This window comes from Sarcophilus harrisii, chromosome 2, assembly GCF_902635505.1.
Source record: "Sarcophilus harrisii chromosome 2, mSarHar1.11, whole genome shotgun sequence".
Classification (NCBI taxonomy): Eukaryota; Metazoa; Chordata; class Mammalia; order Dasyuromorphia; family Dasyuridae; genus Sarcophilus; species Sarcophilus harrisii.
The window spans coordinates 137,610,695-137,637,411 of NC_045427.1; the positions used below are offsets into that span (position 1 = coordinate 137,610,695).

At 34.2% G+C, this 26,717-nt stretch overlaps 1 protein-coding gene across 5 annotated transcripts in view; it reads right to left on the bottom strand.

Annotated features, from left to right (window-relative positions):
• MSRA (methionine sulfoxide reductase A) overlaps positions 1–26,717 on the bottom strand; it is a 509,773-nt gene that overhangs the window by 250,857 nt on the left and 232,199 nt on the right. For all 5 annotated transcript variants that reach the window (XM_031950908.1, XM_031950909.1, XM_031950912.1 and 2 more), the window contains one exon: positions 10,846–10,965. In XM_031950908.1, the coding sequence (XP_031806768.1) occupies positions 10,846–10,965 (120 nt within the window). The remainder of the gene's footprint in view (positions 1–10,845; positions 10,966–26,717) is intronic.

Here is a 26,717-nt window from a genome sequence, read left to right on the forward strand (position 1 = left end):
TTAGGAAGAGTATATATTATCAGAATTAATATTATAAAAAACTGTATGTAGAAAGTATATGTTCAGCACGTTCTAGGGAAAGATGACAGTTTTTGATGGTTGTGGGAACCTAATCCCCTATTTCTTATCGGTTCAATATATCAACATTAGCATTATTGACTGTCATACCTTTCTTGGAGTTGTCACAAAAGTTGAGGATTGATTATAAATAACCATTCAATTTTTAAAGATTTGCTGTTTTGCAGAAATAACTACAATTCTCTGTACTTCAAGTCAACAAACACTATCATATACCTCTCAACAGTAAAATAAAATGACAAATGCTAGTATACAAAGACAAAAACAAATCAATCCCTGACCTCAAGAAAATAATAGTCTTCAAGGGACAGGTGATGCAGCATGAATATATATGAGTAAATGTAATATTAGATGGGAAAAAGTTCTAATTACTAGGCAGATCAAAGAAGGCTATGAAAAGAAAATACAGTATCTAAGTTGAATCTGGAAGACAAGAATCCTGAGAGGCAAGAATTAGGACTGGGTCTATTCCAAGCATATATGATAAGCAGGGGAAAATAAAGAGATGTGAGATGGAATATATATTAGTTGAGTTGTCTCATTGAGGATCTCCTCTAATAGTTCAGACAGATGGAATGTAAAATTTTGAAGAAATAATAAAGAGCAGCTAGGTGGTACAGTGGACAGTGCCAGAAAAGTTCATCTTCCTTAATTCAAATCTGTGTGACCCTAGGCAAGTCACTTAACCCTGTCTGCCTCAGTTTCCTCATTTGTAAAGTGAGTCAAAGGAGAAATGGCAAAATACTCCAGTATCTTTGCCAAGAAAATCCCAAACAGGGTCACAAAAAGTCAGACATGGCTCAACATCAACATCAACAATATGAAATAAAAATAGGTAATTAACAAAAGAGCCCAGCAATCATTTTAAACTTCAAAGAATTGATCCCTTCAGCTTTTTTATGTCCCTGCTTGACAAAATGAACAAATATTTGATGACTGAGTGTTTCTGGAATTTTTCTTTCTCTCCTAATAGTTTCTCAACACAGCTGAAAATTCTTTAGGAAACAGTTTTCAGTAAAAGTTGGTGTCAGTTCCTCTGCCCATTTCCTATTTGTCAGCACCAATAACTTGTTTAAACAGCTATAATTGTTATGATTGTGAAGCATGTCTTTTTCTTAATTTTATTCTTTCATTTACATTTACATTAATTTTTTAATATTTTTTTCTGGTCCATCTTTCATTCCATTGCCAGATCAATATTTCTGAGGCACATATGTGATTATGACATATTCCCACTCTAGGGACTCTACATGACTCCCTGTTTCTTCCAGATTCAAATGTTAACTTCTCTGTTTGACATGTAAAATCCTATACAATCTGGGTCCAACCTATCTTTTTATCCTTATTATGACTTACTTTCTCACAATCCAGCATTCTAGCAAACTAGTCCTCTTGTTCTCACTCACACAGGCCACTCAAACTTTTTTTCTCAAGGCCTCTCTTCAAACTTCCTTCCTCACCATCTTCTAAGCTTGGAATTTTCTTCTTCCTCCCCATTACCTCTTAGGATCCCTCCTTCATTCAAAGCTCAGCTCAAGTATGTTCTTGTACCCGAGGTCTTTCCTGGTACCTTTAGTTGCTAGTCACTCCCCTTTCTCCACTTAAAAAAAAAACCCAAAACCACAAAACCCTAGCTTGTATTTTTTTAGTATATATTTATTTTTAGATGTGTGATATTCCCTAATAGAATATAAAATCCTCGAGGGCAATAACTATTATATTTTGGTATATGTATCCCTAGAACCTCCAAAATAATTGATAGGTATAAGTACATAATAAAAATTCGTTGACCAATAAGGGGTTTCAGGCCAATTCCCATAGACTTGTGATGGAGAGAGCCATCTAAGGGAACCAATCTAGAGAGAGGATGATGAGGACTAAAGGTAGACCACAACATAGTATTTTCATATTTTTTTGTTGCTGCTTGTTTGCTTTTTTTCCCTCATTTTTTTCTTTTTGATCTGTTTTTCCTTGTGTAGCATAATTAATGTGGAAATATGTTCAAAGAATTGTATATATTTAACTTATATTATATTATTTGCTGTCTAGGGGAGAGAGGAAAAGGGAAAGGGGAGAAAAATGTGAAACACAAGGTTTTGCCAAAATGAATGTTGAAAACTATCTTTGCATATATTTTGAAAAATAAAAAGCTGCTATTATAAAAGCTCACTGACTAGTTGATTGTTCTATTAAGTTCATAGTCTGACTATATACAATCAGTTTAGGAATGACTTCACATCAGTAAGCTATTTTTGTCCATTAAAATATAATTTTAATTAGGTTATTGTCACCATGTCTAACATAGTCTAATTCTTTTTTCCCAAAAAAAGGTATTCATAAAATATAGCAATTAGGCTTCTGCATAAACCTTTTTTCTTCTGATTATTTATTCTGTGACTACATTTTGTAACAATTTTTATTATCTTCAGTTACAAGCATTTTTACATTGAAGTCACCAAGTATTTAATTATGTTAAGATAATCTGAAGGAATTCATTGAGTTCTTTGTAGAATTTCTTCATCTCTTCATCTTTTGTAATAGATATTTGCACATAATTGGGACTTATGGTTATCTTTTTGTAAATATTTATTATGATTACTACAATAAAAGATGCTTAAAATGGCATAAAATTATCTTTCTTGTTAACTTTGGACAAAATAGACAGAACCAAATCTACCAAATCCACTATCTCTTTGTAGAGAACCTATGAGTCATCCCTCCCTTTAGTTTCCATACTTTCTTTTCTCTTCTAACTTCATTAAGTGAGATTACCAAGATTGATGCAATTTAGTTGCTTCAGTAGTTGTGTGCCACTCAATAGCAAATGTAAAAGTATCTTATATTTAGAGTACAAATAATTTGACGTTCATAGATGCTCTGATTCTTTCTCTGCCCCCTTTTATTCCATTATCTATCACTGGAAAAGGATAGGGAGCCACACCTACCTGAGGGCCACTTTGATTTTTAATGGGCTGCCAAGGACCTTAGAAAGACTATATTGACAGTTATATGGAGGATGAAATAAAGAGCAGAAAGAATGACAACATAGAGAAGAACATTTATAAGACTATAACAATATTCCAGAGGAAAGATAATGAAGGCGATGGCTATTTAAGTAGAGAGAAGACAGATGGCAGAGATGGGAGAAATGTCAAAGACCAAAAGTTAAAATTCTACAGGGGAAGTAGATATAGGACTGATGGAAAGCTTCCTGTCATTGAAATTCTGAAAATAACAAAGAGAATCAATTTCACTGAAGAGAAAGAGTCCTCTGAAGAGAACAATGTTGATGCATTAAGAACTCATCAGCCAACTGAGATTTGTTTAAAAATTTATATAGTAGGAAGAAAAAAAGGCAGAAAAGGAAGGAAAAGTATAAAAAGCATAGCATGAAAGAATAGAAAAAAAGAATAGTCAAGAATACTAAAACTCAGAATAAGCCAAGGCTTATGAGAAAAGCTGAGGAAAGAAAAGCAATTATTTTCAGATATATTCTAAAGAAAATGATAACTGAAGAAGACAGAATTGCTTAAATTGTATTTTTGCTTGTTTCTATTTTCTCTGTCAGACAGAATGACTTCTGGATTAGGAATGACCAAAAAAAAAAAAAAAAAGCTTGAGTTTGTACTCAAGATAAATAAATAGGTGGGAAGGGATCACTTAGATATCCTTACTAAATTAAAGTTACATTAGCCAGATGGACAACATATTCAGGTCTAAGTGAATTTGATTACTCAAATCACTGTCAGTGATACCAGAAAGATAGAAAAAGGAGAAAAAGCACTAGGGAACTAACCAGAAAGAACAAGAGGAAGAGGAGGAGGAAGAGGAGGAAGAAGAGAAAGAGGAGGAGGAGGAGGAGGAGGAAGAGGAGGAGGAAGAGGAGGAGGAGGAGGAGGAGGAGGAGGAGGAAAAAGAGAAGAAAAATGAGGAGGGGGAAGAAGAAAAAGAGGGAATAAAGGAGGAGGAGGAGGAGGAGGAGGAAGATGAGAAGAAGGACGAGGATGAGGAGGAAGAAAGCATTTGATAAATCTTTTAACTATTCTTATAGAAAAAAATAGAAGCAACTAAATAGGGTACCAAGGTGATATAGTAAATAGAACACAGAGCTTGAAGTCTTCTTGAGTTCAAATCTGGCCTCAGACACACTAGCTATATGACTCTGGACAAGTCACTTAATCCTGTTTGCCTCAGTTTCCTCATCTGTAATATGAGCTAGAGAAGGAAATGGCAATCATGCAGGTATCTTTGCTAAGAAAATCCCACATGGAGTCATAAAAAGTAAATCATGTGAAGCAAGTGAACAACAACTAGATTTTGAACTTGTTGAAAGGCCTAATTAAAAAACAATTCATTTAGACATGGGAAGGAAAGTATCCAGGAAAAATCCCAAGATCTGTGCAAGCCTCTGTGTGTTTAAAAATCTCTTATCAATGACTTCACTAAAAGCAAGGAGATGGTATGCTTATCAACTCTGCAAATGACACAAAGCTTAGGAGAAAAGCTATTATACTCTATGATAAAATTAAATTCCTGAAAGATCTAGATAGGCTAGAACATAGGACCAACTGGCTAAATAAAATTTAATAGAGCTAAATATAAAGTCTTTTACTCACATTCAAAAAATCTACTTAACACGTACAAGATGGGTAGAGATATGATGAGCAATTTTTAGAATAAGTTGGCACACCATAAGCTCAGTAAGTCAGCAAGATGATGCATCAGTCCAGAAAACTAATTTGTGCAAGCTTATGAGAAGCATAACTTCCAGGAATAAGGCAGATATCCTAGTCAAACAGAATTCTGTGTTCTGTTCTGGACACATGTTGGGAAGATGTCAATAAGCTGGAGAGCAACCTGACTGGAGCAACCAGAATGGTGAAGAGCCTAGTGTTCATGCCACATAGGATCAGTTGAAGGAATTGGGGCTGTTTAGACAGGAGAAGAGATTGGGGTTAGAAAGGGATATAGGAAAGGGTTTTCATGTCAGAGGATAATGAGTAGATTTATTCTATTTGGGCTAAGGAGAAAATGTAGGTAGGCTTCAGGCCAAGAGAACAGCCGATAACAAAAGCATTCCAAAAGTAGAAAGGGCTTAAGAGATAAAGGATTCCCTCTTGCTAGAAATCTTTATGTGATGTATTGTAAAGAGGATTCATTTTCAAGTATGGGTTAGCATATATAATTGCTGAATTCTCTGCTAATTCCAAAATTCTTTGATTCTGTGATTTATGAGTTCAAATTGACAAATTTGACAAAACAGAGGAAGGCAAGGAGAAGGAAGTGTCAGGTAAGATTAAGATTTTAAACCTGGGTGGCCAATAATATATTTATACACATATAAATATCCTCTTTTAAATTCATTCATAAGCATAGAAATGAACACATCTACAATTCATGAAACTGCTTTACTTTCATAAAGATTAAAAAAGATACATAGAGGTACATAATATAAACATAGATAAATGAACATTTACAAATATGTCTCCAAAGATATATAAATAAATATAGTTACATGTTATGTTTATATATAGTATAGCTGGGTGGCACAGAGTACAGAGCATCAAGCTTGCAACCAAAAGTCTTTTTCCTAAGTTCAAATCTGGCCTCAAACAGTTCCTAACTGTATGACCTTGGGCAAGTTGCTTAACCCTGTTTGCCTGAGTTTCTTCAACTATAAAATTAGCTGGAAGAGGAAATTGCAAACCACTCCAATACTTTACTAAGAAACCTCCCAAATGATATCTCAAAGAGTCAGATACAACAGAAAAAATGATTAAACAACAAAATATACAAACATATAAATGCATATGATTCCAAAATTTGAAATAAAAACGTAAATTTTCACAGAACATGTTATAATCAGAATAAGAATCTTAAAATAATTTAAAATGCATATACAAGTAGGTACATAAAGAAAACTCTTTATTATAAAAGCTAACTATATGCTGAGTACACACTAAGTGCCAAGAAAGAAATAAAGGTAAAAATGTTCCATAGATTCAAGAAGTTAACATTCTACTGAGAGAAACAAACATAAAAAATGACTAGATATATACTTAGTAGATGGAAGATCTTCCTAGAGGGGAAGATAACACTAATTGAGAGGACTGGGATAAAATTTCTGAAGGAGCTGGGATTTTGAGATGAATCTGGAAGGAATCTAGGGAAACCAAAAGCAGAGGTGGGGAGAAAAAATATTAACAGGCTCTGGGGAATACCCAGCAAAAAGGCCCAGATAGGGGAATTTGATTGAAGAACATCAAGCAGGCCAGAGTGGCTAGATGGGATAGTATGTGAGAGAGAGTACAATGTCCTAAGACTTGAAAAGTCTAAAAGGTTTAGGTTATGAAGACTGTGGAGGTAATAAGATGCCTATGATTTTTTTTTATTTTTATTTAATAGCCTTTTATTTACAGGATATATACATGGGTAACTTTACAGCATTAACAATTGCCAAACCTCTTGTTCCAATTTTTCACCTCTACTCTCCCACCCCTCCCTAGATGGCAGGATGACCAGTAGATGTTAAATATATTAAAATATAACTTAGATACACAATAAGTATACATGACCAAAACATTATTTTGCTGTACAAAAAGAATCAGACTCTGAATTATTGTACAATTAGCTTGTGAAGGAAATCAAAATGCATGTGTGCATAAATATAGGGATTGGGAATTTAATGTAATGGTTTTTAGTCATCTCCCAGAGTTATTTTTCTGGGCATAGCTAGTTCAGTTCATTACTGCTCCATTAGAAATGATTTGGTTGATCGCGTTGCTGAGGATGGCCTGATCCATCAGAACTGGTCATCATCTAGTATTGTTGTTGAAGTATATAATGATCTCCTGGTCCTGCCTCATTTCACTCAGCATCAGTTCTGTAAGTCTCTCAGGCCTTTCTGAAATCATCCTGTTGGTCATTTCTTACAGAACAGTAATATTCCATAATTTTCATATACCACAGTTTATTCAGCCATTCTCCAACTGATGGACATCCATTCAGTTTCCAGTTTCTAGCCACTACAAAAAGGGCTGCCACAAACATTCGTGCACATACAGGTCCCTTTCCCCTCTTTATAATCTCTTTGGGATATAATCCCAGTAGTAACACTGCTGGATCAAAGGGTATGCACAGTTTGATAACTTTTTGAGCATAGTTCCAAACTACTCTCCAAAATGGTTGGATTCGTTCACAACTCCACCAACAATGAATCAATGTCCCAGTTTTCCCGCATCCCCTCCAACAATCATCATTATTTTTTCCTGTCATCTTAGCCAATCTGACAGGTGTGTAGTGGTATCTTAGAGTTGTCTTAATTTGCATTTCTCTGATTAATAATGACTTGGAGCATCTTTTCATATGACTAGAAATAGTTTCAATTTCTTCATCTGAGAATTGTCTGTTCATATCCTTTGACCATTTTTCAATTGGAGAATGGCATGATTTTTTATAAATTAGAGTTAATTCTCTATGTATTTTGGAAATGAGGCCTTTATCAGAACCTTTGACTGTAAAAATATTTTCCCAGTTTATTGCTTCCCTTCTAATCTTGTCTGCATTAGTTTTGTTTTGTACAAAAACTTTTCAGTTTGGTATAATCGAAATTTTCTATTTTGTGATCAGTAATGATCTCTAGTTCTGCTTTGGTCATAAAGACCTTCCCATTCCACAGGTCTGAGAGGTAAACTATCCTGTGTTCCTCTAATTTATTAATAATTTCATTCTTTATGCCTAGGTCATGAACCCATTTTGACCTTTATCTTGGTGTACAGCGTTAAGTATGGATCAATGCCTAGTTTCTGCCATATTAGTTTCCAATTTTCCCAGCAATTTTATCAAACAGTAAGTTCTTATCCCAAAAGCTGGGATCTTTGGGTTTGTCAAAGACTAGGTTGCTATATTTGTTGACTGTTTTGTCCCTTGAACCTAATCTATTCCACTGATCAACTAATCTATTCCTTAGCCAATACCAAATAGTTTTGGTAACTGCTGCTCTATAATATAATTTTAGATCTGGTACAGCTAAGCCACCATCATTTGATTTTTTTTCATTAATTCCTTGAAATTCTTGACCTTTTGTTTTTCCATATGAACTTTGTTGTTATTTTTCTAGGTCATTAAAATAGTTTTTGGGAGTCTGATTGGTATACGCTAAATAAATAGATTAGTTTAGGTAATATTGTCATCTTTATTATATTTGCTCAGCTCTATCCAAGAGCATTTAATATTTTTCCAATTGGTTAGATCAGACTTAATTTGTGGAAAAGTGGTCTGTAATTTTGCTCATAAAGTTTCTGATTTTCCTTGGCAGATAGATTCCTAAATATTTTATATTATCAGTAGTTACTTTAAATGGAATTTCTCTTGTAACTCTGACTGTTGGATTTTGTTAGTGATATATAAGAATGCTGATGACTTATGTGGGTTTATTTTATAACCAGCAACTTTGCTAAAGTTGTGGATTATTTCTAATAACTTTTTAGCAGAATCTCTGGGGTTCTCTAAGTATACCATCATGTCATCGGCAAAGAGTGATAATTTGGCTTCCTCATTACCTATTCTTATTCCTTTAATCTTTTTCTCAGCTCTTATTGCTATAGCTAGTGTTTCTAATACAATATTAAATAGTAACGGTGATAGTGGGCAACCTTGTTTCACTCCAGATCTTATTGGGAATGGTTGCAGTTTGTCTCCATTACATATGATGCTTACTATATGGTTTTAAATAGATGCTGCTGATTATTTTAAGGAAAAGTCCATTTATTCCTATACTCTCAAGTGTTTTTAATAGGAATGGATGTTGGATTTTATCAAATGCTTTTCTGCATCTATTGAGATGATCATATGGTTTTTGTTAATTTGGTTATTAACATGGCCAATTATATTGATAGTTTTCCTAATATTGAACTAGCCCTGCATTCCTGGTATAAATCCTACTTGATCATAGTGTATTATCTTGGAGATGATTTTCTGTAGTCTTTTTGCTAATATCTTATTTAAGATTTTAGCATCAATATTCATTAGGGAGATTGGTCTATAATTTTCTTTCTCTGTTTTCAGCCTACCTGGTTTAGGTATCAGTACCATGTCTGTGTCATAGAAGGAATTTGGTAGGACTCCTTCATTCCCTATTTTATCAAATAATTTATATAGCATTGGGGCCAATTGTTCTTTAAATGTTTGGTAAAATTCACATGTAAATCCATCTGGTCCTGGGGATTTTTTCTTAGGGAGTTGTTTAATTGCCTGTCCTATTTCTTTTTCTGAAATGGGACTATTCAAGCAATTTACTTCCTCCTCTGTTAGTCTGGGAAGTCTATATTTTTGGAGGTAGTCATCCATTTCACTTAGGTTATCAAATTTATTGGATGCCTATGATTTTGGAAAATCAATATTGGTATCCAATGATTGATTTGAAATCATTTCTTTTCTCTGAATAGAATTAGACTAAAGGTATGGACTGACAGAGAATACTCTTGTCAGTCACAGTTACTACAGCATATGGTTTTGTTTAATTTTGTTTTACTGCCTTAAGTAAGGAGACTATGCAGAGGATTATTGTGCCATTATAGAGGTGTGAAAAAAATGCCATTATTTTAGCTGAGACAGTATGCTCAATGAACTGTTAGTCAATCACAGCACTGCATAGCTCATCTTAGCAGTGGATAGATTTATTCAACACACAAGGTACTTCATCAAGAAAATATTACAGACAATATGTGAGACACAGAGAGGAGTTATGAGATAACCTTGCTCATGGATTTTCCTCATTCATATGATTAATTCGCTGCTGTGTTTTCATAAGTATGTACTGATTCACTCTCACAGATACTGTATATACTGATGGAAGAGTGTGACTCAGGTTTGTGTATGAATTGCAACATATTTATTATTCCTATATCTGCTTTATTATATTATTATGTTATTATTTCTTCTGCCATATGGTTAAATAAATGGTTATATTTCAGAGGTAAGAGTATCATTATTGTGAATGGAAGTTTTGTGAAAATTGAACTACACCAATAGGGATTCAGGAGCTGTAATACTGACGTGAGGAAGTTAGTCTTAATAGCCTTGAACAAATATGATTGAAACTACTTGGTCGTGCACCTTCTCTGGGAACCCAGATCTGTCAACATGAGAGGTAGTTACAATGAGTGAGCCAGCACAGAGAGGGTGCAATGAGTTTTGTGAGTTGTATAAGCAGTACAGAAAAGGTATCTACCTGCCCATCAATTGGAGAATGGCTGAATAAATTATGAATTTATATGAATAAATTATGAATAATATATAAATGCTATGGAATACTACTGTTCTATAAAAAAGGATCAGCAGGATGATTTCAGAAAGGCCTGGAGAGACTTACATGAACTGATTCTGAGTGAAGTGAGTAGAACCAGGAGATCATTGTACACTTCAGCAACACTACTATATGAGGATCAATTCTGATGGACGTGGCCCTCTTCAGCAATGAGAGGATTCAAACCAGTTCCACTTGTGATGAAGAGAGTCATATACATCCAGAGAGAGAACCATGGGAACAGAGGGTGCAATACAACATAACATTCTCACTCTCTCTGTTGTTATTTGCTTGCATTGTTTTTTCTTTCTCAATTTTTCTTTTCCTTCCTTCTCAATCTGATATTTCTTGTGCAACAAAATAACTATATAAATATGTATACATATATTGGGGGGAGAAAGAAAAGTTATCTATCTCAACTACACATTACATTTGTGATCCAGAAAGCAAAATTTTCCTACCTGAGCAGACTTCTTTATAAGTTGGGTTTGAAGTGTAGCCTCCAGCATAGCCAACTTGAGTAGAATATACTCCCTTCAAGTCCCAAAATTTACGTTCTGCTCCCCAAAAACACCCCATTCCTGAAAAAGCATAAGAGAGAATAATATTTTAGTGGCAAGTCAGTCATTTATACATTAATATTGGATTTTACTTTTTCCCTGATTACTTTTTAGTCAAATAGTCAACAATCTGAAGGACTGATGGTATTGATTATAGATACATTTCTATTTTCAAAATAAGTTTACCTAATATTTTCTCTTTAGGCAGTACACAATCTTAAAAAGCCACAAACTTGAACTACAAAAATGATATATTTGGTTGCTTAAAAGTCAATTACATATATTTTAAGTATCTTATTTTAATTGATCAACAAGCTGTCAAAACATTAATTTATGTTTATATTAAATATTAATTTTCCTTTTTGATATACCATCTTTAACTATGGAGGAACAATAATAAACCATATAACAAATTATAAACAGTGGGGGTGCAATTCAAATGGATGCATTATTTCCAATTAACACAATTTCATACATTAAATAACTCAATAAATTACTTTCATTGTTTTATTTTAAAAATAGATGATCCAAACTCCTTGTGATATGTCCTAGATCAACCAAAACATATTAGTTTATTTTCCTGGGAATCACTATTGCACATAACAAATGATTTAAAAACTATGTGCACTCTATTGAACTGATAAACAGATTGTTTTAGAATTCATTTCTGAATATAACCATGAAAAGCCAATTTTTAAAATTATAGCTTTTTATTTATAAGTTATATGCATGCCAAACTTTTTGTTCCAATTTTTCCCCTCCTTCCCCTCCTCCCCTCCCCCAGATGGCAGGTTGACCAATACATGTTAAATATGTTAAAGTATAAATTAAATACAATATAAGTATACATATCCAAACAGTTATTTTAGTATACAAAAAGAATCGGACTTTGAAATAATGTACAATTAGCCTGTGAAGGAAATAAAAAATGCATGCGGACAAAAATATGAGGATTGGGAATTCTGTGTAATGGTTTATAGTCATCTCCAAGAGTTCTTTCACTGGGTGTACTGGTTCAGTTCGTTATTGCTCTATTGGAGCTGATCTGGTTCATCTCATTGCTGGAGATGGCCACGTCCATCAGAATTGATCATCATATAGTATTGTTGTTTAAGTATATAATGATCTCCTGGTCCTACCACGATTTATTCAGCCATTCTCCAATTGATGGGCATCCACTCAGTTTCCAGTTTCTGGCCACTACAAAGAGGGCTACCACAAATATTCTTGCACATACAGATCCCTTTCCCTTCTTTAAGAAATTTTTGTGATATTTTTGTTGTCTTTTATTATTAATTATTATTATTATTATAATAACTTATTGACAGAACATATGAATGGGTAATTTTTAATAACATTATCCCTTGCACTCACTTCTCTTCCGATTTTTTCCCTCCCTCCCTCCATCCCCTTCCCTAGATGGCAGGCAGTCTTATACATGATAAATATGTTATAGTATATCCTAGATACAATATATGTGTACAGAACCATATAGTTCTCTTATTGCTTTTGTTGTCTTTTTGAAAGAAATAGTGAGTAGTGCATAGTAGATTTGCAGTTTCATGTACAATCATTTCTTTCATTACACTATTTTATGGAAATTATTATTTAATTCTATAAATTAAAAAGAAAAGAAGAGAAAAGGGAAAAAAGAGCTCACAGTTTATGAGAGATAACATCCAAATATGATTTGTATAAGATACATTGGAGATACTCTCAGAGAAAAAGAACTGTGGTTAAAAAGGACTAAGAAAGATTCTTGTAGTAGGTGGGACTTTACCTGAAAATCCAGGGAAGTTAAGAGGGAAAGATGAGGAGGGAGAACATTCTAGACAGGGGCAGGAGTTGGAAGATAGTGTGCTATGTGGGAAGAACAGCAAAGATGAAATCCCTCCTGAACTTGAGGAATCATAATGGCAAAAACCTTTGTTGCTTTTACCCCATTTATTGAGTAGCAGTCATTCCAGGGGCCAGTGAGGTTCAAGGGTATAATAGACAGAGCAAAGGTACTCTTGTCTGGATCATGTTGTGTTTCTTACTGGTTTGATGACGGATGACAGAGAACCAAATTCTCCTTCCTTTCACTTTTACTCTCATGGGAAGAGATAATATTGTGGTTTTGTAAGTATAGAATATAGACTATATAGAATAGGAGTAAAGAAGGGAAAATTGGGTATCAGAAAAGAGCTTTAGTTGGAATCCTTAAATTAAACTTTTCTGGCATGAGGTTAATCATAGATTAAGTAGCCACTGCTACTCTGATGGAGTTAAAAGTACCAGTACTAGAAGCAGGCAATGCATAGAAGGAATAGTTTACAGACTGCTATAGAAAACTAGTAGTCTTTTGGTATGGTAACTTGGAATAGCTCTCTCTAGTACTCTCCTAGAAGTGAAAATCCATTTTATTCTTACCCAGTCTATCTCTGATTTTCACATATCCCAACTGGATAGTTTCTCCTCTGCTTTCCTGGTTCAAACTGAGCTGTCAATATTTTAGAACTGCTATCTTTTTAAGCAGTAATTTAAGTTTCTGGTTATGTGATTGAAATACTTTTAAAACCAGAGAGCTATAAATTTTTGCTAGTTATACTTATTTGAAAGGAGATAGTGAGATTGAAAGGAGGAAAGAAAACATGGAAGAGAGAAAATCAAAACTATTGGGAGGTTATAAACTCAATTGGATTTTTCTAATAAAAACTGGCTCAGGATCCAGAAATCAAACATGAAACAGAGATAAGAAAAAGAGATATAAAAGAAAAACAGAAAGCAGAGAATTCATAGGAAGACAATAGATTGACAAACTCAAGTCAGTAACAATCACAAAGATGAGCAAGTTGAAGTAGGTACCCATTTTACTTTTCCCTAGTAACACTTTATATTTGAAATAAAAACCATACCTTAGAAGAAGAGCAAGTTCTGTCCACATAAAGAGAATAGGTATAACTCTGCCTAAGTTAACTTACTTACTCAGTGATATATCAATCAAACTATCAAAAATATATTTTACAAACCTAGAAAAGCAATAACAAAATTCATGTGGAAGAACAAAAGGTCAAAAATATCAAGGGAATAAATGAAAACAAAGTTAAAAGAAAGAACAGTCTAGCAAAACCAAGTTTCAAACTATCTTACAAAGTAGCAATCATACCCAAGGACCCCAGTTTTGGGGATAAGAATTCACTTTGACAAAAACTGCTGGGAAAATTGGAAATTAGTATGGCAGAAACCAGGCAGTGACCCACACTTAACACCATACACCAAGATAAGGTCAAAATGGGTTCATGATGTAGACATAAAGAGTGAGATTATGAACAAATTAGAAGAACATAGGATAGTTTATCTCTCACACCTGTGGAGGAAGGAATTTGTGACCAAAGAAGAACTAGAGATCATGACTGATCACAAAATAGAAAATTTTGATTATATCAAATTGAAAAACTTTTGTACAAACAAAACTAATGCAAACAAGATTAGAAGGGAAACAATAAACTGGGAAAACATTTTTATAGTCAAAGATTCTGATAAAGGCCTCAATTCCAAAATATATAGAAAACTGACTCTAATTTATAAGAAATCAAGCCATTCTCCAATTGATAAATGGCCAAAGGATATGAACAGACAATTTTCAGATGATGAAATTGAAACTATTACTAGCCATATGAAAAGATATTAATCAGAGAAATGCAAATTAAGAAAACTCTGAGATACCACTACACACCTGTCAGATTGACTAACATGACAGGAAAAGATAATGCTGAATTGGAGGGGATGTGGGAAAACTGGGACACTGATATATTGTTGGTGGAATTGTGAATACATCCAGCCATTCTGGAGAGCAATTTGGAACTATGCTCAAAAAGTTATCAAACTGTGCATACCCTTTGACCCAGCAGTGTTAATACTGGGTTTATATCCCAAAGAGATACTAAAGAAGGGAAAGGGACCCACATGTGCAAAAATGTTTGCGGCAGCCCTTTGTGTAGTGGCCAGAAACTGGAAACTGAGTGGGTGCCCATCAATTGGAGAATGGCTGAGTAAATTGTGGTATATGAATGTTATGGAATATTACTGTTCTATAAGAATCGATCAGCAGGATGATTTCAGAAAGGCCTGGAGAGACTTACATGAACTGATGCTGAGTGAAATGAGCAGGACCAGGAGATCATCATACACAGCAACAACAAGATTATATGATGATCAATTCTGATGGATATAGCTCTCTTCAACAATGAGATGAACCAAATCAGTTTCATTAGTTTAATAATGAATAAAACCAGCTATACCCAGCAAAAGAACTCTGGGAAATGAGTGTAGACTACTACATAGCATTTCCAATCCCTCTGTTTTTATTTATTTGCATTTTTGATTTCCTTCACAGGTTAATTGTACACTATTTCAAAGTCCGATTCTTCTTATGCAGCAAAATAACTGTTTGGACATGTATGCATATATTGTATTTAACATATACTTTAACATATTTAACATGTATTGGTGAACCTGCCATCTGGGGGAGAGCGGGGGAGGAAGGAGGGGAAAGTTGGAACAAAAGATTTTGCAATTGTCAATGCTGAAAAATTACCCATGCATATATCTTGTAAATAAAATGTTATAATTAAAAAAATATATAGAAAAAAAAAAACAAAGCAATCATGAAAACAATCTGGTATTGGCTAAGAAATAGATTGGCAGATTAGTAGAATAGATTAGTTTATAATTCATAGTAGTAAACAATTATCATATTCATCTGTTGAATAAACCCAAAGATCTAAGGTTGGGGGTAAGAGTTCATCATTTGACAAAAATTACTGGGAAAACTGAAAAGAAGATAGGCAAAAACTAAGCATAGACCAATATCTTCCACTGTATACTAAGATAATTTCAAAATAGGTACATGATTTAGACATAAAGGCTGATAGCATAAGTAAATTAAAAGAACATGGAAAATGTACCAGTCAGGTCTATGGATATGGGGAGAGTTTATGACCAAACAAGGGACAGAAAAGGTGACAGAAAATAAAGTGAATAATTTTGATCAGATGAAATTAAGTAGCTTTTGTATGAACAAAACTAACAGTCAAAATATGAAGAAAAACAGGAAACTGGGAGAAAAATTTTACATAAAATTTCTGGTAAAGGCTTCATTGAACAAGTTGTACAGTATAACTGCAATGAAATAGTACTATGCTATAAGAAATGGCAAGAAGGATGGTTTCAAAAAAAGCATAAGACATATGAACTGATATTAAGTGAAGCGAACAAAACCAGAAAACCATTATATATTATAATGACAGCAATACACAGTAATGATCTACTGTGAGACTTTGCCACTCTGATCAAGACAATAATACAAGGCAATTTTGAAGGACTTAACCATGAAAAATAGTTATCTACCTCCAGAAAAAGACCTAATAAATTCTGAGTACTGATTTAAGCATCATTTTTTACTTTCTTTGTTTCTCTTGTTTTTGGGTGAATTTTTTTTAACAACATGGCTAATATGGAAATATGTTGTATGAAGACATATAATTGATATCATATTGCTTACCTTCTTATATGGTGAGAAAGTGGCTGGGAGAAAATTTGGAATTCAAAATTTTTTAAATGTTTTAAAAATTTTTATACATAATTTGGAAATATTTGATGAAATAAAAAAATTTCTACAAAAGAAAAAACCTGAGTTTAATCTTTTTACATATAAATGGGGAAAATTTAATGAACTAAATACAATTTTAAAAAAATAGGGCTTTGAGTTCATTAATCATGTATAAGCAATCCTCCCAACCTCCCTATTCCCTTACCCCTTCCCACCCCGCTTCAGGAGTTTGAGAATGAAGGAGAGGCTAATTTGCCTTTCTTGCAAATGTCTGGTACATATATTAATAATAAAATGGAAATACCTATTTTGTCACATGGAAATTTCTTAGTTTTTATATGTATTTTAATGATGAATTTTTTTAAATGCAAGCAGGTTTTTTTGTATGGAACAACAGAAAAAAATGTTTAATATAAACTATAACTGTAGACAGAAGTGGACTCAGAATCATAAAGACCTGTTCTGGTATTTGCCTTTGAAACATACTGATTAAAGGACTTTGGTCAAATCACCTAACTGCTTAGTGACATAGGTAACTGAATTTATTATTTACAGTATTAGAGAAGTTGCCTCATTCAGGAATTTTTTATGTGATTATTATTCCCATTACCATCCCTTTATATTTCAATATGTTTCTCCTGTCTACTTGCAGAATATAATTTTTTGTCTCCAGAAATGTTAAATACATCTACTATCCATTTTAGAGTTTGAAACAGGGGTTTTGTTTTTGTTTTATTTTGTTTTCTGGAAGTGTATTGCTTTTTTATTATTATTTCAGGTTCTTCTTCAATTCAATTAATTTCAAATAAAGTCTATCCTTTTTTACTTCTTTGAAGAGACCCATCACCCTAAATTAAAGTTTTTCCTCTATCTTGCTCATTATTTTTGTTGTGATCATAAATTTGTCATTTGCTTCTTTCTAACTTCTTATGTTTTTATTTCTCTTTTGAATAATTCTGGAACATCCGGTTTTGTGAGATTCCACAGGGTCCTGTTTCATCTGACATTTTTTTTTATTTTCTTCATTTTATAATACTGATCTGAAAAAGTTTATAATCTTTTCAATATTTTACTACTCTTTCTTCCTAATAATTTTAGCATCCTTTCTGTTGATTTATTTGTTTGTGTTAAAGGTCTTTAATTGAATTTTCTTTTGCTCAAAATCGTTGGCAATTTCAGCCTTTTCTCATTTTATATTTCCCTTTTTCTTCCTTTATCATTTCCCCTTTTGATAGGGGCTCATTTCTAGAGCTGAACAAAAAGCTGTTTCAGTATCTCCCTATGTTGGGAACTTTTTTTTTTTAACCAACTTCATTTCCTGCCTTAAATAGCTTCTAGGATGATAAGAATGGTCCCGGCTCCATTTTAGTACCCTTCCCTTCCAGTCTGGTATAATCACTCATATTGATACTCCTATCCCAGGCAGGAGATTCTATTCCTATTTTTATTTCTTTCATTCTTTGGTTAAGTTAAGTCTGTGTCTGCTCTTAACAGGAAGTGGATGTTCTGGAAAGCATCTTTAGGGGTCACCATAGATAGGAATCTTAATTCCTACAATTCTGACCACTTCCCCTGACTCCAGGGCTGAGTAAATTCATGACACTTGTTACAGTGGAATAAGAGATAAACAGGTGCTGGGGTGTATTAGGAGAGTCCCTGTAGCAAAAGAGGAAACTATACTGGTTCCAAGCATTAGTCCATGCACTCTACCAGAGATTAGAGACAAGTAGAAGAGAAGTACTTTGTGAAAGCATTTTCCAAGAGTTAATTCATAAAGCTATTACTGTATTAGGCTTCATGATTTCTTGATCCATAGAAACCTTCTGGAAGGTTTCTGAAATTTAGTGTGAACTGAAGAAAATATAGAGTTCTCGATCTTATTTGTCATATGACTGACATGATCAGCAAACTAGAACCCAGAAAAACGATTAGTACTAATGCTACATGAATTATTCTCAAAATTAAAGAAATCAAAAAACTATATTCCTTTTATGAGATAAATATAATCCTGAGATCTAAACCAGGGAAATATAAAGCACAGAAAGAAGAGAGAGTAATATCATTAAGACGATCAATCCAAAAACTTTGAATAAAATCATGTCAAACAAATTAGTACTATTGATCCAAAAAAATCATTCACCATGACCAAATGAGATTATATAAGAGTTGCAAGAATGTTCAATATTAGGAAAACAATAAACAAATATAAAAAGCATCTCAAACCACATGATTATCTCAACAAATATGGGGAAATAGCTTTAACTAAGAATAATATTAATTTATTATTTTTTTAAATTGCAAAGTATAAGCATAGAGTGACTTTTTAAATATCATAGGAAGTGAATATATAAAATAAAAAAATAAGCATCTGATGAAATGAGGATATCCAAATAAATGCAAGAGTAAATTAAGGATGTCCATTCTCTTTATTATTATTTGATATAATTCTCAAGATGAAAGAAGGCAAGGAGAAATTAAAAGTATAAATACACATTAAAAAGATAAAACTATCCTTTTACCTTGATGATATGATAATACAGAATATCCTAGAGAATTGACAAAGACAATAAAGATATTAGTGTTAGCAAAGTTGCAGGCTAGAAAATAAATCCATAAAAACTTAACTATATGTCAATATGATAATGATAACAAAATCCAAGAGGAAATAATAGAAAGAGAAATTCAATTCCAAATAACTACAAAAATTCAAACTCTGGGAACATATCTAGGAAAATATGCAAAATATTTGCATACATTCAATTACAAAGTGTTTCTTAAAGAAATAAAGAACAACAAACAGCTGAAACAATACTCAGTGTTCATACCCAAGTTGTGTCAATATAATAAAAATGATAACACTATCAAATGTATGCCTTTCGGTACTATACCAATCAAACTGCTAAAGAGGTATTTTATAGAACTTAATAAAATAATGAAATTAATTTGTATAAGCAAAGATCTAGAATATCAAGAGAACTGATGAAAAGAACTAGGGATGCAGAAGAACTTACAGACACTAAACTATGGTATAAAGCATCAGTCATAAAAACCATCTAGTATTGGATAAAATAAAAGAGACAGACAAACAAAACCAACTAGACAAGGGAGAATTAGAAACAATAGAACTGAGAGACCCAAGATGGCAGATTGAAGCCAGGGAACTGCTTGAGTTTTTCCACCTTCCCTCAAAAACCACATGGCATCAAGGCTTTGAACAGAGTCTGATGGAATGAAACCACTGTCCAGCTCAAGACAGATTAGAAGGACTTCAAGAAAGGACTTCAGTATCAGAGGGGTAAAAGAGGTGTTCAGCTCAGTTCACATGGTATCCAGGAAAACCAGTGAGGGGATCTTCATCACGGCAGATCAGGAATTGAGATCCTTGGTCAGCAGCAAAGCAGATCAATGTGCCAGCCTCCAGTCCTTCCACACAAGTCAAATTGCGGGCTCGGAAACCAGGCTGTTGTCTGGAGAAAACAGGTAGAATATCCCCGCTATGAGCAAAACATCAAAAACAAGGGGCTCCTGTGCTCAAAGCCAAGGCTCAGAGTAGCACAAGAAGCCTGGGGCAGTGCCCTTGTACCCAGGAGCACAGCTCGACCTTAAAAGTCACACAGAATGTGCACGAATGTTTGTGGCAGCCCTCTTTGTAGTGGCTAGAAATTGAAAACTGAGTGGATGCCCATCAGTTGGAGAATGGCTGAATAAATTGTGGTATATGAATATTATGGAATATTACTGTTCTGTAAGAAATGACCAACAGGATGATTTCAGAAAGGTCTGGAGAGACTTACACGAACTGATGCTGAGTGAAATGAGCAGGACCAGGAGATCATTATATACTTCAACAACAATACTATATGATGACCAGTTCTGATGGACCTGGCCATCCTCAGCAATGAGATCAACCAAATCATTTCCAATGGAGCAGTAATGAACTGAACCAGTGTCGCCTAGAGAAAGAACTCTGGGAGATGACTAAAAACCATTACATGAATTCCCAATCCCTATATTTATGCACACCTGCATTTTTTATTTCCTTCACAAGCTAATTGTACAATATTTCAGAGTCTGATTCTTTTTGTACAGCAAAATAACGTTTTGGTCATGTATACTTATTGTGTAACTAATTTATATTTTAATGTACTTAACATCTACTGGTCATCCTGCCATCTAGGGGAGGGGGTGGGGGGGGTAAGAGGTGAAAAATTGGAACAAGAGGTTTGGCAATTGTTAATGCTGTAAAGTTACCCATGTATACATCCTGTAAATAAAAGGCTATTAAATAAAAATAAATAAATATAAAAAAAAGTCACGAAGGAAGGAAGGAAGGAAGGAAGGAAGGAAGGAAGGAAGGAAGGAAGGAAGGAAGGAAGGAAGAATAAAAACAGAAAAGAATCTGAACCATGGTTCCTATGGCAAATGGGAAGACCAAAACACCAACTCAGAAGAGCTCAAAAAGCCCACATGGGAAATCTCAAAGTGTAATATGAATTGATCACAAGGCCAAAGAAGCTTCTTAGAAGCACTCATAAAGTATTTTGAAAGGCAAATAAGAGAGACAGAAGAAAAATTAGGAAAAGAAACAAGAGGTATGTAAGAGAGAATCAACAATTTGGAAAAGGAAGGACTGAAGAAAATAATGCCTTAAAAAATAGAACTGGCCAAATGCAAAAAAAAAAAAAAAAAAATCCACTGAAGAAAACAACACCATGAAAAGTAGAAATAATAAAAATGCAAAAAGAGATACAAAAGCTAACTGAAAAAAACATACATTACAAACTAGGACCAGGCAAATGGAAGCTACTGACTCTATGAGATGTCAAGAATCAGACAAACTAAAAAGAATGAATAAAAAAGGAAGAAAATGTAAAATTCCTCATTGGAAAATAGATCCAGAAGAAACAATTTTTAAATTATTGGTCTATCTGATGGCCATGACCAAAAAAAGAGCCTGTTTGGTATTATTCAAAAGATTATCAAAGACCAGAGGGCAAAACAGTTATTGAAAAATCTATATATCACTCTGCCCACATCCCACAAGAAATACCCCCACGAAACATTGTTGCAAAACTCCAGAACTACAATCTCAAGAAAACTGGAACTCAGTCTGGCAGAAATAAAGCTTAGAACAATATTTTATATCATATTCCACAACACATTCAAAATTGATATGAGACCTTAATTTTAAGGATCATAGTACAAAAAATGCTGAAACAAAATAGATCATATACCTCTCACAGTTATTTATAAGATTATATTCTATAAGTAAACAAGAGATAGAGATAATTTTAAAAAGATAAAATAGATAACTTTCATTATATAAAACCAAAAATCTTATGCATAAACAAAATGATTACTCCTAAGATAAGAATGAAAGTGACTAATTGGGGGGAGGGGGAATTCAAATTTCTTAATAAGGGACTTATTTACTTAATTACTTAATAATGTAAATTATTTCTCATTAGATAAGTATTCAAAAGCTAAGAACAAATAGTTCTCAAAAGAATTACGAAATATTAACAACCATCTATATTTATATTTATAAACATTTATAGCAACAATTTTGTAAGAGCAAAAATTGAAAATAAAGTAGATGCCCATAAACTAAGGAATAGTTAAATTGTGGTACAAGAAAGTACTGAAATATATTACTGTGCTGTAAAAAATGATGATGGAGATGAATACAGAGAAGTATAGAACAATCTATATGAACTTATACAAAGTAAACTAGTAAGAAAATAATATTCACTATGACTACAATAAAATTTAAAAAAAAAAAAAACTACCACTACCCCAATAAAATGAATGAGGCTAAATTACCAAAACTAGCACTGCTTTAAAGAAAAGATATGAAAAGATATCCTAATATCACCCCTTTGCAGAGGTGGGGATTCACAAATGTCATGCATGGAATACACATTTTCAGATATTTTTAATATATTGTGGGTCATGCTAATTTTTCTTCTTTTTCTTTTCTGGCTTTAAAAATAGTATTTCTTACATGAAATATCTCCCTACAAAGGCAGATAGTAAAGGAAATTATGGTTATCTACTACTGTGAAAGTAGATATATGAGTAAAGAAAAAGAAGCAGGAGATGTGGAGAAAGAAATGGCAGGCTAGGGTAACTGAATGATATGTGGAGTGAGGGAGAATGATGAATTGAGGTAATGCTAACATTATTAATCCTGAAAATTTTAAGAATCGCGATACCTTGTGACAGAAAGAAGGACATTTGGGGGGGAAAAGAGGATTCATTGAGTTCTATTTTAGATATGATGAGTTTGAGATCTTTCCAGGACATCCAGGACACAATTTGAAATGTTCAATAGGCAATTGATCATATGGGACTAAAATTCAAAGGAGAGAACATGGCTGGATATATGGACTGTTACATAGAGATAATAATTAAATCCACAGGACCTAATGAGATACAGAGTGTAGAAAGAGAAGAGGAAAGCCTGGCACACCCCCTGCTGGGGAGCTTGACAGAATGATGAGCCAGGAAAAGTGATTGAGAAGCAGAAAAGTAGGAGAACTATAAGAATTTCATCACAGAAATCCAGAGAGAAGAAAATGGAGATAATGGTGAGAAAGTCAATGCTGTCAAATGCAGAAAACAGGTTAAGAAAGATAAGGCAACACCCCCCAAACACACACACACACATACACACACACACACACACACACACACACACACACAAAAAATACCATTAGATTTGGCAATTAAGCTATCTTTAGAACTTTTAGAAAGAGCAGTTTCAGTTGAGTAATGCAGTCTTCAGTAGCTAGATTGCAAAAGGTTGAATTCCAAGTCAGGTTATAAAAAAGAAATTATTGATTGCTTACTATGCACCAGGAACTGTGGTAAGCATTAGGGAAAAAGAAAGGCAAAAAATTCTGCCCCTGTCCTCAAGATGTCCATATTCTATTGAGGAAACAACATATAATTCACCATGTAGACATAAAGTAATCTCTGAAACCTCATTTGGAGCCCTTATTCTATTGGGTTCTGAGTTTCAGCAAGCTCACTGGAGAGCAGGGTTGGGGGAGGGCATTATTAAGGGAAGGGACTGGGAATGGTCTTCTGCAACAAGTGGGATCTGACCTATGTTCAAGAAATTGAAAGTTGAGCATTGTAGACTGATGGTAGAGTGCCTGGGAAGGAGCAAGCAGAAGCCGAGAACTTTTTATTTGTGCTTGACATAGGGGAAAGCACTTGCTAAATGTTTGTGAACTTGTTGAAGATGATGAAGAGCCAATGGAGTTTACTGAATAGCAATGAGACGAGATCAGACCTGCTTTTTAGAAAAATCACTTTGAAAGTTGAGTGGAGAATGGATTGGAATAAGGAGACTTGAGGCAGGGAGGAAATGGAAGGACAGGTCCTACTACGTACTACTGTGAGAAACAATAATCAGTTATGATTATAGTGGAGGAAAACCAGAAGTCTGGAACCAGAAGTAGTCCAAAGGAGGAAAGCAGAGGATCTCCTGAAACCAATGGAAACTAGATAAAACTGGACAGAACTAGTTATGTGGTGAAAAAAAAAAAGGAAAAGAGGCTGAAAGTGGACAAAGATCATAGCTTGGCTAGCATGCACATAATTAATTGCTTCATAAATATTAACTCCTCCCAGGGGTGATAAGGCTCATTTTAATGGTCATGTAATATATGTAATGGGAAGGGGGTACATATTAAGGGGTGCATGTTGTGGGAGGATGAGGAAAGAACATTAGCTTCATCACTCCAGCCAGTGGGTAGATGGGGGAGGGATTCTGCAGTCAGGATCACAGATAAAAAGGCTACGCCTCTTGTTTTTGTAAAGTGTGTGAGTTCTTTTTGAATTTTCACACCCATTTCTGCAGGAACATATTAAAAGTTTAAACTGCTTCATTCATCCTGAGATTGTTCATTTACTGTACCCTTGTATGGGTCCAGGATTTTGTTTCCAACACCAGACAGTGTGCAAAAATACCTTTTGTAAATATCTTATTTGATCCTCACAACAACCCAGAGGGGTAGATGCTATGATTATTCCCATTTTACAGTTGAGGAAAAGTGAGGCAAACAGAGTGAAGTGACTTGCTCAGACTCAAGTCTTCCTGACTCCAGGCCTAGTGTGTTCTATCTACTGTACTGCTAGCTGCCTTGAAAACTGGAAAACAAGAACATTGTAGAGAAAACACGATGAATTAGAATTATTTAGGACACGGTGATTTGGTGATGTCAACAAGACATCCAGTTTGAGATGTCTAAGAGAGAGTTGATGAGTCAAGATTGGAGTGTAGGAATGAAAATAGGGTTGGGTGATCTGGGAACTATTAGCAGAGAGACCTCTGGGAAACACAATTAATGGGAGGTGTTTTTTTTATTATTATTATTAAAGCTTTTTATCTTCAAAACATATGCATGGATAATTTTTCAACACTGACCCTTGCAAAATCTTGTGTTCCAAATTTTCTTCCTTTCCCCCACCCCTCAAATATATATTAAACATGTTAAAAAATATATGTTTAATCCAATATATGTATACATAGTTACACAATTATCTTGCTGCACAAGAAAGATAAGATTAAAAAGAAAAAAATGAGAAAGAAAATAAAATGCAAGCAAACAACAAAAAGAGTGACAATGCTATGTTGTGAACCACACTCTTAAACCACAGTGTAGATGGCTCTCTTCATCACAAGATTTAATGGGAGTTTTTGGATGAAAATCCAGCAAAGAACTAAGAATATAAGCAGTAAAGCAGGTAACAAGAAAAACAGAAGGAAACAGTATCCTACAAACTTAGGGAGGAGAAAGTCTTCAGAAAAGGACAGTGATCAGCAGTGTCAGAGAAAACAGAAGAGTCAAGAAGGAGAAAGATAGAGAAAATGTCATTAGATGTGGCAAAGAAGAAATCAGGGGTAACTGGAGAAGGCAGTTTCATTTAAGGGATGAAGTCAGAAGCCAGATTGCATTGAGTGAGAGGAAAAGAAGTAGAAGCATCTAGCATAGATAGCTTTCATAAAACAAAAAGGGGAAAGCTATATAGGACAATAATCAGCAAGGATCATTAGCAAATCGAGTGAGGGACTATTGGAGCATAGAGTTTTAAGTTACTATTTTGAGAAAGACAAATAAACAGGTTCAGGAATACCCCCATCAGTCTATTTACAGGAAAAATGGGCTGTATACATTCCGGAGATGGGGTGGGGATGATGGGGATCTCTCCCTGTACAGTAAAGTTTGATTCTTGAAAAGATATGTCTCCATGAGAACCCTTTCATAATCAAATCGATTATTTAAAAAGGATATATCCTACTATGTAACAAATCAAGGGATTGAATAGTGAAGACAATAACAAATCGGGGTCTTGTGAACAACAGGTGTTTTTTTTTTGTTTGTTTGTTTGTTTTACAAAGCTTGGAAGGAATAAAAAGAATAACAAACATGTGTACAAGGTGGAAAGTTGAGGCAAAAAGAAAGAGAAGAAAGAGAGGAAAAAATACCCAGACATCTCTGTTTTCACACAAGAAAAGGAAGCAGCATTAATTGTGATGCAATGACTGTATGGGAGCAGAAAGGGTCTCTACACTGCTTGTTGCTTTATCATCTTGGTTCACTTGGGTGTTTGCACACCTGAACAAACAAGTGGGGGGATCTGGTAATAAAGAGGGCTGCCACATGCTGCTGCGTGTTAGCATCCAATCTGTGTGTAGCTTTTTATCTCCAGAGAAGGAGGCTACATTGTGATGTGGCAGTTGGAGAGCCTAATACAATCTTGGGCTACACTGACAGATGCCGAGTACCCAGAATAAAGAGAGTCCCACTCTGATCACACCCTGTGAAACCTCATCTGGAGCACTCATTCTGTTGATTTCTGAGTTTCAACAAGGACACTGAAAAAAACTGTATTAAATCCAGAAGAGGGCAGCCAGCATGATAAAATGACATGATGCATTATAAGAATTAGTTGGAGGAATCTGGGATATTTAGCACAGAAAAAGAGAGCCTGAGATGTTGGTCTCAAATATTTGAAGGGCTGTCCGTGGAGGAAGGATTAGGCCTGTCTTACTTGACTCCAGAGGATAGAACTAGGAACAACAGGCACAACTGTAAAAGGTAATTTTAAGTTCAACACAGGAGGGAGGATTTCCTAAATTTTTAAACTGTGCGTATAAGTGAATCAT